The sequence below is a fragment of the Phalacrocorax aristotelis genome, chromosome 3 (assembly GCF_949628215.1).
Source record: "Phalacrocorax aristotelis chromosome 3, bGulAri2.1, whole genome shotgun sequence".
Lineage (NCBI taxonomy): Eukaryota > Metazoa > Chordata > Aves > Suliformes > Phalacrocoracidae > Phalacrocorax > Phalacrocorax aristotelis.
In genome coordinates, this window is record NC_134278.1 from 50,352,638 (window position 1) to 50,366,054 (window position 13,417).

Here is a 13,417-nt window from a genome sequence, read left to right on the forward strand (position 1 = left end):
CACCATAAAGTACCTGATTCCTCAAACCTCCATATGCAGCTTATTTTTAGTGAGAGGTGGGGACGTATTTCTCTTGCCCAGCTTGCCCAGCTGCTGGTGGTGCAACTCCTCACCTTGCACCCTTACTTTTCTCATTGCTGCCCACAGCCAGCACCGTCCCAGCACAAACAGCAAACTGCACATCACCACCAACAGTTTTCTTCTGTTACTCTCTTAATTGCTTTAATCTCCTGCTCTGCACTCATTTTGCCAACAGATGAATGTTCTTCAGGCAGATGCTGTGTGTTACTACTTTCTGAAAGGCACTTTGATGTACTCTGTATAATTACTGCAAACAAATAAATCCTAAGGAGCTGGGGAATGCTGCTGATTAAACAGGGACCAAGACTTTTCAAGGAAAAAAATGCATATTTTATTTCCATGGAACTGGAAATGCCATTGTGTGTGTGTTTCCATTTATTTTGTAGTGAGCTGGAAAAGGATAGAGAGAAACAGAAGATAGATAAAGACAGATAAAGGAGGAAAAGCCTTTTAATCTTTTAATCTAAAAGGCTAAAAAAGAGAGCAAGATGGGGGAGGAGAAAAACTGAAGAACAACCAAGCAAAAATCAGTAATGCTTCCTGAAAAAGATTCTGAATCTGCTTTGAAACCTGTCAAATGGAAATAGCTTAAACACAAGCTATTTTGGTTTCCCCCCTTTCAGCTGGCTCAGCTTCCTCCCATGGAGGTGCAAGCCTGGGCCCTGCTGTAGGCACCATGTACCAGGCAGTCCCAGAAGCAAGGGCCCTCCTGTCCAGATTCACAAAACACGAGCACGTGTTCATCTGTCTTCCAAAGCATTTCTTGTTTTGTCTTTTACTTAGCAAGTTCTGGCTTTGCTAACTTTCATAGCCCCCTCCACTGCCATAGCCAGTCTTTCTATTACCCTGGCTGCCACAGCAACCCAGCAGTGAGGAGCTACACGTCTAATTGCCTACAGCTTTCATGGGCTATCAGAGCCTACACCAACATATCACATGCGGCTCCCAGGTGATATTATCTAATATGGCTTGAACCGGCACAAGGTAAGGATCCTGCGGCTCACCTTTTCCCCCCTTCACATCTATGAAAAATCTGGTGGGTCATGCTGGCTAATGCACATGGCGCTTGGATGCGGGATAGATTTTTTGTGATCAGTTCTGCCCTGTGGCCTGCTGATATGTCTGTTTGAAGTATGGATATATTGGATCACAGGTATTTGTATCAATATTTTTAAAGTTTAGGAATGGAAATCCTGTTTCAACTTTAATTTAAGCTATTTAAAATCAAAGCCTGGGATCCTAACTTCAGACATCTCCTAAAGGAAACATATAGATCTATGGAAAAGCCTTAACCAGCTAAAAAAATGTTAAAGCTGAAACTGAACCTAAATCAGAGTTACAATCACATGATTTACCTGACTGGGGCCCTAAAAGAGTGTCCATGTTTCCTCCACGTGACTTGTACATGTAAAGCTTGAATTAAATGCTTATACCCAGGGGTGTTTTTTTCTGTAGTGGATATAATCTCATCCATCATGCTTCATGAATTTATGCCCATCATTTCATCCACTTTCTTTACGCATACCCTTTGATATGGAAAAATAAAGCACCTTTTTTCCCTTCATTAAACTCCATTTCATAGCTTAGCTTTCTCTTCTAACCTCCATGGCTGCAGTCTGGGCAATCTCCAGCACTGCCAGTTCCTGTGTCATGGCTCTGAGCACACCTTGGGTTGAAGGACAGAAGGGCCTTTGGGCTTCTCCTCATCCACTGCTGGGATCAGAGTGCCTACCCTCCTGGGTGGTGTCTTTTGCTGGGATGGATTTTCTTGCACCCCCTCAAGCCTGTGGAGGTAAAACAGCCTGGCAGAAGGTGGGAAGGAGGATTTCCCTTGGACTGACTGCTGGAAGGATGTCTGCTTATAGCTTTGTTGCTTAGCATCCACAGGGAGATACAATTTCATATACCTGAAAGGACAGAAAGGGACTCTTTCTTCATTTGGCGGTTATCAAACAGTAATCACACAGCTTAAAGGTCAGAAGGGTCAATTTATCCAATTCTGCCGATTTTATAGAGTTCAGGCAAATTATGTTGCAGGTGAATTTCATCTCTCTCATCCATCTCTTATTTTTCTTCCTGCCAGGATTTGCCCCTTAGAGTACATTTTATTAGTTTCTTCTGGTCTAGGTTTAAAGGGCCTGAAAGCTAAAGCCTCTACTACCACGCTCATGAAACCCCTCCACAGGAGCATTGCCTGTCTCTTCTTTCTCCCTCCTGCTTTTACTTCTTACATTTTGTACCATCCTAAACTGTTCCTGTCCCTCCCCAGGTTTCCGAATGACCACATGCAGCTCAGCTGCAGTTGCCTCTCTTTCTGCTCTGCCACAGAGTTACCACACTGGCGACCTCATTTCAGGGTGCCAGTCCTGGGGATGGCTCTCCAGCTGCAGGCAGGACCTCAGTGTGGGGGTCCTCAGTGGGATGCCCTGCCCCGGGGCCAGCTGCGTCAGGTCTGGAGAGCCAGGAGGCACCCAGCCTGCTGTTGGATGCACAGACTCATGCATGCATGGAAGGAAGGAATGCCTGCAGCCATCCCACCCTTTCTCTGCTCTACTGCAGGCTCTGCTGTCAATTCTAATGCCCCAAAGACCAGCCAAACCTTTTATATTAGACTTTGCTGTGGCTGGGTGGCTTGTGCAGTTCCTCTGCTCCCTCTTTAAGAGTGACCTTAATATTCTATTTATTGTTTAAAGGATAATGTTCATGGTAGAGGAATATATGAGGCAATAAATGGCCTTTGCAGGTAATTAAATGCTGAAGAGGGCTGAAGCTATTGATAGCCGTAAAAGCTATTTATTCTGAGTGTGCTGAGAAGCCAGGAGCACTGTTCCTCATAGCATGCAACAAGACATGATTAAACAAGCCACAGTAGTAGAAAGGGGAAAGACAACATTTTTCATGCCCTCTCAGGGCTTGAAATTTCTGAGCTGCTGTTTATTTGGTGCTTGGAACAGAAAATATTGATTGTAATAATATGTGGTTTTCTATCGTGTTATTCTTTTCTTCCTAGCTGTTTTAGAAGGACTTTGCACATGGTGGCAAGAATTATTGCCCTTCCTGGATAGATGTTCAAATAAAGGCGAAGCAGGCCAGAGTGAGTTGCCCACACAATCAGTGGGAAAGTCTCTGACAGAATCCAACTCCCAGCCTAGTGTCTTGCCTACTAGTCACATTCTTATAGTGCATTGCTATAGCAGTTCTCATACCGCCTTTTCAAGTGCTTGTAGATAGGAAAAGCCCACCTTCCTATCTATAGAGGCACTGAGGTAGCGTAGGGTAACTCTACCTCCTGCTGTTCTTCTGGTCCATATGGGGCCCTACCTCCAGCCACAGCCATATTGGTGCTGTTCTCCTGTGGACAGTGGCAGGGGACACCATATGGTATCTACACATACAAATTTGACTTGGCTGTTGGGAGAGGAGCCAGGCTGGGGACCTTATTCACAGACCTTCCTGTCTTCACCCCCAATGATGACAAGGATACAGGGTGGCCACAGGAGTCCTTGCATGAAGAAAGATTTGCTGCAGCTACATGCAGCCGTGCTCTGCATGGAGAATAGCAATTGTCTAACAGCACAAAATAACCAAAATCCAAGGTTCAGGACAGAAAGAGCAAGGAAACAATTGACTGAAAGGGGAAAGATGAAGTTATCAAGTTTGATGCTTCTCACATAAGAGAAGCTACTTCAATTTCTTTGCTCACCACCAGATTGGTGAGAATTTTTATAGCAAACATGTTTTCCTCTGAAAAATAACGGTCTAATGTTGCATAGGTGCATGTCAACAATATGTAGGTGTTCCAGAAATGTCCCTTTCCTGTGCTCACATCCAAGCCTCCATTATCTCAGCGTGGAGGGACAAAGGAAAGCTGAACACAGAGGGTGTGGATGGAAGCACTTCACAGGATCTCTGCTGGCTTCCCATCCATGTAGTCCCTGGCACACTTCACAGCATTTTCTGCAGAGTTCACCCATATCTTGCCATCATTTTATTTCAAACTGCACTACCATGCTCATGGAAAATTCTGGGGTGCAGATCCAGCGGTGCTTTGAACCCAGGTGCCATGAGGCCAGGTAACGTCTCAGAATTTGCTATAATGCAGACCTGAAGCCGGGCACTTCCCAGATGAAGTCCTGGGAGTCATCCCACAGTTGCTCCCAACAAATTGCTCTCATGAGCCAGAAAGTCCCCTCACAGCTGAGAAAGAGCAGTGGGGTATGTCCCCAGATGTGCTAAGACAAGCAGTGAAGCCACTGATGTTGGGAAAGGGCTGGAGAGGTAATCTCGCCCCACGTTTAGCGCCACTGGGTGCTGGTGCAAGAGGCATTGGCAGAGCAGGCAGAGTGCAGGGGTTCAGGTGCAGGGAGGGTGATGCACAGCTAACAAGGCTCATTGCAGAGGCTGGTGCTGGGTACAGCCCAGTAAGTGCATACATCTTAGGCAAGTAAAACATCATTGTAAGTGATATATGCGTATATCAACTAATCCCACCTGGCCTGTACGCAGCCATTAGCATCTGGCAGTTTGCTGTGAGCACAAGTGAATAATGGCTTAGGGGCATGTGCTTCAGGGCAAGGTTAAAAGGTGACTCCTGTATGGTGTAAGTGGATTAATATGACTGGACACGATGCCGGCTTCTCCTCTCACTTCTGCCAGTGTAAATCAAGAGTAACTGCACCAAAGTCAATACACGAATTAAATTCATTGGTACACAGGGGCTGAAAAGCACATGATTTTAAAAGAAAGAACATCTCGATTACAAGCTAGAGAACAGAAACAATGAGAAATGTGGCTGCTTTGCATGGCTTCCTGTGGTGCTTTATTATGGCTCTGCTCCTTCCATGCAAGCTCTATCCCAACAGGCGCCCTCACAGACCCGTCTGTGAGAAGAGCTCCTACTGTTATCCTCATTATTGCCACTACAGGGAAACCCTATCTCTGTTCTCTGTAGCAGAGGTCCCCCCTGTGCTGACCTTGCTGCAGAGAAACCCTGGCTCCCGGGGACATGCAAGGAAGTTTAGGCAATACAGCAGTAAACATAGACTCAGTGGCTCAAGCCCCAGTACCTAAAACTGGAGTTATTCCACTGGTGCCAACAAAGCTGTTGAATACAGTCTGACATGATGAGCAGGAATACTATGTATCTGCCTGGCTCTGGCTGAGCATGAAGGGTGTGAGGCTGTCACTCCAGTTCCTCTGCCACACAGCCACGGACAGACAGCTCCTGAGCTGGGCACAAGTTGCCCTGGGCAAGAGGCAGCTTTTCACCTCTCCAAAATTCCCCATTTCAAGGGCTTTATGTGACAGAGTTAATTTCTCCTTCCATGCCTTCATGTGTGCTCTGGGGCTGAGCAGTACTCTTGTAGGTGGGCTTTCCAGACAACTACTTGGCTGCACTGAAACCAGCCCCCAGCTCTCTAGCCTGTATTGTGGGGCCCACAGCGATGCAGACAGTGGGTTCGCTGGTGAAGCTGCTGAGCTCACCCCCAGGAACTCCTAGGCCCATGGACAGGGTTTGGCAGAGCAACCCTGGTTCACCAAATTTGGTACACCAGGTCAGTGGTCAGCAGGGTGCTGAAAGTGTCCTCAAATCCTGTCTCACTATATTTCTGTTAATCTTTGGTGGAAGGAGAGTCCCCTTTAGGGGCTGCCAGCTCAGAGAGACACCTGAGCACCCAGCTGCTCTGGAAACAGCACTGCTCATCATGGCCTCCCTCACTGTGGGACCAGGTGGCTCCTCTATCGCCTCTCCCGTGTCCCCACTTCAATAGGGAAGCACCCCACTTTCTGCAGGTCATGCTGACCCACGCTACAGCCCTCTGTCTAGCAGGCCAGCGGCTATCAGACCCAGGGTGAGCAAGATGGAGCCTGGTGGGGGAGTTTTAACCCCGTGTATAACCCCTGCCTTCAGCTATTTCACAGCTTGCATTCTCCACTCTACTAAAGTGTTGCTGGTGATGGAGATACAAAAGCCCCAGGAGCCACTGCCTCTTCCCCCCATCCCACTCCCAGAAGAGGGGAGGAGACCCCCAGGCCAGCACTAGCTGTGCCTAGCCCAGGCTGCCCAGCCCATGCTGCTTCCAGGGGGCTATTAATTTCCCCCCAGCAGTGGGAGAGCCAGGGAAGAGAAGCCTTCCCTATATCCATATCTCCTGCCTGTTCTGGGACAAAACCAGTTATTTTGGCCCTTCCTCAGTGCTGGGCAGAGGCAGTGGGAATGGTGTCAGGGACATCTGCACTGAAATTGTGTAGGGAGGGAGGTACTCAGAGTGCAACAGCCACTGTAAGAACTCTGGTTGTGGAGTTGCTTTCCATCACATACAGCCTTGCTGTGCAAACGTAAATGCAAATGTACATGCAAATTAAAATGCAAATGCAAACACAAATGCCAGGCCTCCTGGGCTGCGCTCACTCAGTGCTACAGAAATCCCTTGACCTCTCAGAAATATTCAGGTTGTTGCAAATGTCCTAGTCCAGAGGAAAAAAAATATTGCTTTTGAATTTGGGTTCCTGCCTTTCGTCCCCTATGTGTAAGAGTGGCAGCTGGATTTCTTTACACAAAAAGGCATTTCTGCACTGTGTGCACCGCCCACTCCCAGCTATGGTTTGCTTCCTGGCAAACAAGTGATTCATAGATCTTAATTGCGGACACTAAAACACCTTTCTCTCAGCTGCCAGTTTGTAGCTGCCATTAAACTGAATGCACACGAGACAGTGTGCTCCCCAAACACCCACAGTGTTGTTAATAAAAAATAAGGAAAAGTAATTTAAGTCAGGAGGAAGCCTGCAGGTGAAGCAGAGGTTCAGGACCATAACTTTGTGGCTTTCTTTTTTTCTAAACTAACTTTTGTGTTGTCCATAGTAGGGCCCCAGGGTGCTCTGGCAACTGATTGCAGATGGGGGCTGCAGGCATGTCCCAGCTGCATGGGGGCTGCACAAAGCCAGCACACTGTCCCAGCACGCTGGGGTCTGGGCAAGAAGGAAGCTCAGACATGCCATCCACCTGGGAGCCTAGTGCTGCTCAGGGCTGGTGCCCCTCTAGACCATCACCACCCTTGTGTGTATCTGCCCCACGCGCAGCCCCTCCAGGCTTTGCCCCACATGGTCAGGCACTAAGGCAGGGATCTTGCTGGTGCAAGATTTTAAGCTAGGAGAAATGCTCCTGCAAGTCGCAAAGCAAACCCCTTAGCAGTCACGACTCTCATTTAGGTTCACACTCACAGGTGGAGGTGACAGATTGAGATCCAGGCTCAGTGCGCTACAGCTAATAACATTTCCTTAGATTTATGCTGACGGCACTGACCCAAAACTGCATTGCTGTGAGTGGCTTTCTCCCCTCGCCCAGTAAGAGGTCCCAGTAAGACTGTGCTGTTTGGCAGGTGATCCTTAAAACGAGTGGCGTGCAAGTGGGGAAGCACACAGGTAATGAAGCGCTGGGGCAGTGCTGGGGCAGAGCTTACCCATTATGGTGGTGATTTCCTGTTCATGCCACAGTGACATCTCCCGCTGCAACCCACGAGCCGAGGCAGTGCATGAGCAGAGGGGACTGGTGTGTCTGGACAGGCAACACACTGCAGCGGGTCCGCAAGCAGAGGAGGCTTGGTAGTCAGTGGTAATACTTCAGTGTCTAATATGGTGGTTGAGTTGGATGGAGAGAGATTTCCCCTCTACCTTCCTGCCTGCCTGAAACTTGATGGAACTTAATCCCTTCGAGGCTTCTACCCCAGGGCCAGGTGCGCTTGAGGAGACCGTAATTTATGGGAGAGAATTGACAGAAACAAGGACAATGGGATCATATGAGCCTTATTTCCTTAGGAAAAGAGATGAAAGAAACAGAAAGATATAAAATAATAATTTTAAAAATCCCTATCACTGCTGGGTCTCCTCAACACAGTGGTTCTCACCCACTAGAGAAAGCCTTCCCTATAGCCACTGGGAAAAGTACTGCAAATCAGCCTGCTGCCTCCCACTGGAAAGGTCCCATACAGACCTGCAGTTCTCTAGCACATACAGTACAGGACCAAAAAAAAGACAGACATTTCTTCAGGCCTTTTAAATCTTGAGCTCAAGCTGATCAAGCAGCCTACCTGCCTCCATTCGTCTGTTTTCATATACCTCTGGGCTTTCCGACACGGCGTTGTACTGCTGGAAAGGCTGGTTGCTGAAGAGATTGTCACACAAAAGGCTGCGACAGAGCTTCTTCAGGAAGCGCAGGACATACCCGATGCTATTCACTACCAGCAGGCTCAGGAGATGCTGCTTCCCCTCAAAAGAAGCTGAAACTGGAAAGCAAGCAGGAGCAATTCAATACCTGGGGATGCACAGCATGAGGAAGAATGAAAGCAGGGGGAAAGATTTCACGCACATATTTATATGTCTTAAAATATTTTACATAATGACACCACCTGAAGTACAAAACAAACTGGAGGAGCTTAAGGAGCTGAGTTTGTGTGACCCAGGTCACCTTCCCCATGGAACACTGAAAGATGCTGACTGGCATGGCCAGCAGTGCAAGGATTTCGAATATATGCATCCAACTGAAAACTATTGTATGATTGGAAAGAGGCAATTATGATACTCTGGTCTAAGGAAGGGGAAAGAAAGTGATCTGCCAATGATGGGCTATTAGGCTGACTTCAGCAACACCCAAGGTTTTAAAAGATAATGGGGAGACAAGAATTAAAGACATGGCTGAGAATGAATAAAAGGTACCAGAGTTGTACTGAAGAGAGGGCTACCAGCTTCATCATGGATCTTTGATTACTGATTTAATTGCATTTATAGGCACAGGAAGGTTGCACTGGTAGTCTATCTGGAATTTAGTAAAGTATGAGAAATCTTTTGTTAAACTGGAAATGATTGCATGTGTAAGGTGGGTGAGGAGGCAACAACAGGCTCTGCTGGCAGGAGACCCCAAGCACTGGAGAGGAACTGGCAGTGGTCTGTGCTGGCACAAAAGATTTTGTTGATGCTCTCAGCTAGGAGGCATTATCAATGGAGAAGAGAACTGGGAGACTGCACAGAAAGGACTGGCTGATTTTAAGCTCTGCAATAATAAAAATGGGTGGACAAAAATACTCGAAAGTACATGGCAATCCATAATATTTTGAGGAGGTTCAACATGACCTGATGGGAGGAGAAATGATGGGAGGGGCTCACCAGATGCCCGTGAGCCACCAAGGTGACACACTGATGAAAAAGTCAGATATATTTTAAGGATATATTGCACAAAGCATGTCCAGGAGAGACAAGGGACTGTCAATTCCACTATATAAAGTCCTGCTGAAACATGAGCTGGACCGATGGGCTCATTCTGGTCCTCCAGGCTTGAGAAGGGTGAATTCACACTTGAAGAGGTGCACAGGCAGGCCACAGCAATGTTCAGGGAACAGAAAGTTTCCCCTGTGGCACTGAAGCTACCACCATCTCTGCTACATGGGGCTGTGGGAAGACACTTGCACTTCTTTCACTAATCCAGCGATCTTTCTCACAATGCAGAGAGGACCTGAAAGAAACTGTATTTCAGCCTAGCAGGATGAGGAGTGCTCTCTAGAAATACATCTAAGATTGAACTCAAGGGTGAGAGCAGAGCAACTAAAATTCCTGGACAAAGCTGTCAGGGAATGTATTTAGCCAAGAATCAAAAAGGGCATAGGTCCCATCCATGAGAGAGGTGGAGGGGTCACCACAGACCCACCAGGATCAACTGTAGCAGGACACTTTCAGATGTCAATAGGTTTACATGATATGGCTGCCTGAACTCCACCACCTGGAAGGTTTTTTCCAGTCTTACAGCCTCCAGTCACTACTAACAAGTACAAATTGCAATGTTAGGCTTATAATCTTTGGGATCACTTCAGAGATTTCCTGCTGACCTGAGCTGCTGTAAGGGATCATGCTCCACAGCCAGTTGAGCATCTGTGAGCCAAGCCGTGGGAAGACTGGAAAGCCCATGACAAAATCTACGCTGCTGCTGGGCTGGGATTGAGCTGCAATCTCAGAGCCACACCGTGACTAGGAGGCCATTCACCCCTCCTCAATGATTAGAAGAGGCATGAAGTTGGAAGCAATGTTGACCAGGTGCATTTAGCTCAGGTACCTGAAGCTAAGCCAGCTCTGAGGACCAAAGGGTTTGGCAGGCTCGGTGTACAACGCAACTTCTCTGCTTGTCATGAAAATCATATACGCAGCACAGAGCCAGGCAAAAATGAAGCTTTGCACTAAATTGCTTCAGTCTTGTGTTTCTGTGAACAAATCTGGATCATTCTTGGTGTATTTCTGATGCCCCTTAGGGAAGTCACATCTGTGATTAGAGAGAGCTAGAGGAGAGAGAGGAAGCAGGATTTATATGCTGCACAGCAGGCCAGAGCCTGGGTTCCCACAGAAGAGGGTCCCAGTGGCACAGCTGAGTTGCTGTGGTCCCTGCGAAACTGACTGGACTTGCAAACCTTGGCTTCGTGTTTGTGCCTTTCTCATCTGCAGCATCTCATTGGAGAGTGCTGTTCCCATATTCCCATCATTGTTTCATTCCCACTGCCTCCCCATGTGCTAAAACTGCGTTGTGACACAAAACTCATGCTGTGATTAAAAGTTCATGTTCAATCTGAGAGCCAGGCCAGGGGATTCAGTGTGGGACATGGGAGGCTCGTTGGGACACAGCTAAAAGTGTCATTGCGGGAAGATGAGGAGCTCCTGGGAAGTTCCCTCTGATCTCTGATTCTCTCTGATGTATTTGTATAGTCCTGCTGTATGGGCAATTGCCACAGGACTTTCGCAATTCCTACAGCTGAGAGCAGATTTGGCTCATAAAGTGCGGACAGAGGACACACCAGCAGCTGAACTCTCTGCGAGTTTTCCTTTAGGTCAATGTGTGGCTGCCACACGTGGCATGATGCAGGCTTGCAATGCTGCTCATCCTTGTACAGATGCAAAAAAACCCTCAGCTCAAAGGCCTGGCCTCAGCACTGTTTCAAAGCATGGTAAGCACAGGACTCTGGAGCTAGCCCTATTCCTCCCCTGAATCACCACTGCAATGCTCTTTATTGACAGACTTTCATTGGCACACAAGCAATTCCTGCAGCAGCTCATCTTACAAAGGCACAAGTGATGTTTAAAGCTGGTTGCCATCCTGCTGATGTGAACAGGATTGCTAGGACAGTCAGCACTGGGGATCAGGTTAAGATTTCAAGCACTTCCCAATTGGCCACAAACCCCTTACAAAAATGTTTTACCTGACACCATCTCTCCTCCATAGCCCTGTTTGATGAGCGAGAAGACAGCCTTTTGCTGGAGCGCGCAGTCGATGCAGGCCTGAACAGCCTGCTGCAGGGCTGCAGACGGTCTCTCGGGTCCAAAGTGCTCTGGGAGCTGCTGCACCTTTTTTCTGTCGAGGTACGGCCCCAGGTTTGCTTGTTTGTTGACGTAAATGCAGACTGTAGACACAAAATCCCAACAAGGTTACTACAGAATGGCCCAGAGAGCATCCTAGCACATGCTAGCTTTATGCTTTTCTATTTATTTAATGAGCTATTCCATTCATTGGTGAATTGCTGCCATTTGCGATGGCACAGCCAAGCTTCCTCGCGCTGATCACCCATTGCCTATGCGAAGTGAGCTGAGTTTGGGCCTTTGCTTGGTGTTACAGGTGAGGATAAGCTACACGCAACTAAAGAAGCTCCTGGAAGCCCCACTGTGTGTGCCTGGCATCTGCTCTCTTGCAGAGTACCTTGTACACCCAGCTGGTGACCAGAAAAAAATGCCCAGGGAGTGCAGGACAGTGACTAGCAGGGGTGACCTTACAGCAACGGGTAAACTTCAGCCTGAGGTGGTTTTGTTTGTTTATTTTCTGTATGTGTTTTTACACTGGTTCATTGACAGGACCTCTGAGAAGCACCGTTCTGAGCTGGGTTTCATTACACTTTGGTTCCTTGCTGCTTCTGACCTTAATGCAGCTGGAATTTCTGGAGGGTTGTGCTGCGCTGAGCTGCACAGTGCAATGCCAGAGACTCTGGTCTTTGGGAGCTTTCTGACCCCCAAGTCCAATCCAGCACTCTGCAAACTGCACCGCTTTGAGGGAAACTATACATCGCATGCAGTGCTACATCCTCATTTGGGACCACAGCTGCACCACTGTGCTGCACAAGGGGGTCTGCAAGGGATGCCCCAGCCTCTCCACAGCCAAGCCCTGCATGCCTCCTTAGAGTGTTGCCTGCGAAGGCAGTTTTTCTACATGCCATCAGGACTGATGGCAATAGCCAAAAAATCAGTGTTCTCTCTCTAGCGTTAACTTCTTTTAAGCTTGGCTGAGGCTAACTGCATCTCAGAGGAACCGGAGGTAACGCTGTGGTAACTAAGGGTGGCTAAGACACAGCCTAAAGTCAGGCTAAAGTGAGACATATTATAATGGCTGGCTGAGTGTGCTTGAGCTGTCATCTCTCAGACAATATAACATTATCCTCTGACAGAAATCAGATATGTGACAAAAAACCATCAAGCAGAGTGGAGGACATGGTGACAGCTGTGTAAATTTGGAAATAATTTACAGTTTGCATCACAGTAATGAAAATCTAGTGCGACTGTCACAAAGCACTCTGCTACCCAACCTCTCACTGAACAGCAGAAGGGGCTCAAGCAGTATATCCTGGATAAACAGAAGAATAATAGCAATCATACTTATCATTACATAGCACTTTACACCTCTCCAGTGCTAAACAAACAAAGGGATAACACACCAAAAGACAGCAGCAGCACACATGAATTGCAAGAAGTTGCCGGGGTGCAGCTTTCCAGGCGTGCCACCATGCCAAAACCTTGCTGAATCTGCAGGATGTGGCTTCTGCTGTGACAAGCCACAGTTTTTGCCTGGGGCTGGACTGTGGGAGGGACTCTGCAGCCTGCAAGCGGTCTGCTGGGTCCTTCACTGGGGAGCGGGGGCCTACTATGGTCCTTTCAGTGCAGATAGGGAGCTAAAGGTCAGCTTGAGCCTGCTGCCACCTCCTGCAAACCCTGCTCCGGTGGGAGCCTACATGTACCTTTGGGAAAGTGCTGGGAGACAAGGTGCCAGCGGCACAAGGATGGGCAGACAGAGTTGCAGGTCCCGCATCCGCAGAGCATGAAATAACCCACAGAACCCCTGCCTCTGTGGCCTCCCCAGTGATCTGGTGGGACTGGTGGACTGTGCCTCCCTGTCCTGGTCTGAAAGCAGAGCTGGGCACGCCTCTCAGGGCAGCTCTATGAAATGCCACTCGGCTGATGTTTGCCAAGCGCTTTGCAGTCTTTGTATGTGAAGGGATAAATGAGAATAAAATATATTATTATTGTCATCGTCGCTACGTTT

At 48.0% G+C, this 13,417-nt stretch overlaps 1 protein-coding gene across 1 annotated transcript in view; it reads right to left on the reverse strand.

Moving 5' to 3' along the window:
* The window catches only part of SCML4 (Scm polycomb group protein like 4), a 46,374-nt gene that overhangs the window by 24,944 nt on the left and 8,013 nt on the right, over positions 1–13,417 (reverse strand). Inside the window, exons 3-4 of the mRNA XM_075089848.1 lie at positions 11,313–11,513; positions 8,169–8,363 (exon numbers count right to left, since the gene is read on the reverse strand). Of these exons, the coding sequence (XP_074945949.1) occupies positions 8,169–8,363; positions 11,313–11,513 (396 nt within the window). The remainder of the gene's footprint in view (positions 1–8,168; positions 8,364–11,312; positions 11,514–13,417) is intronic.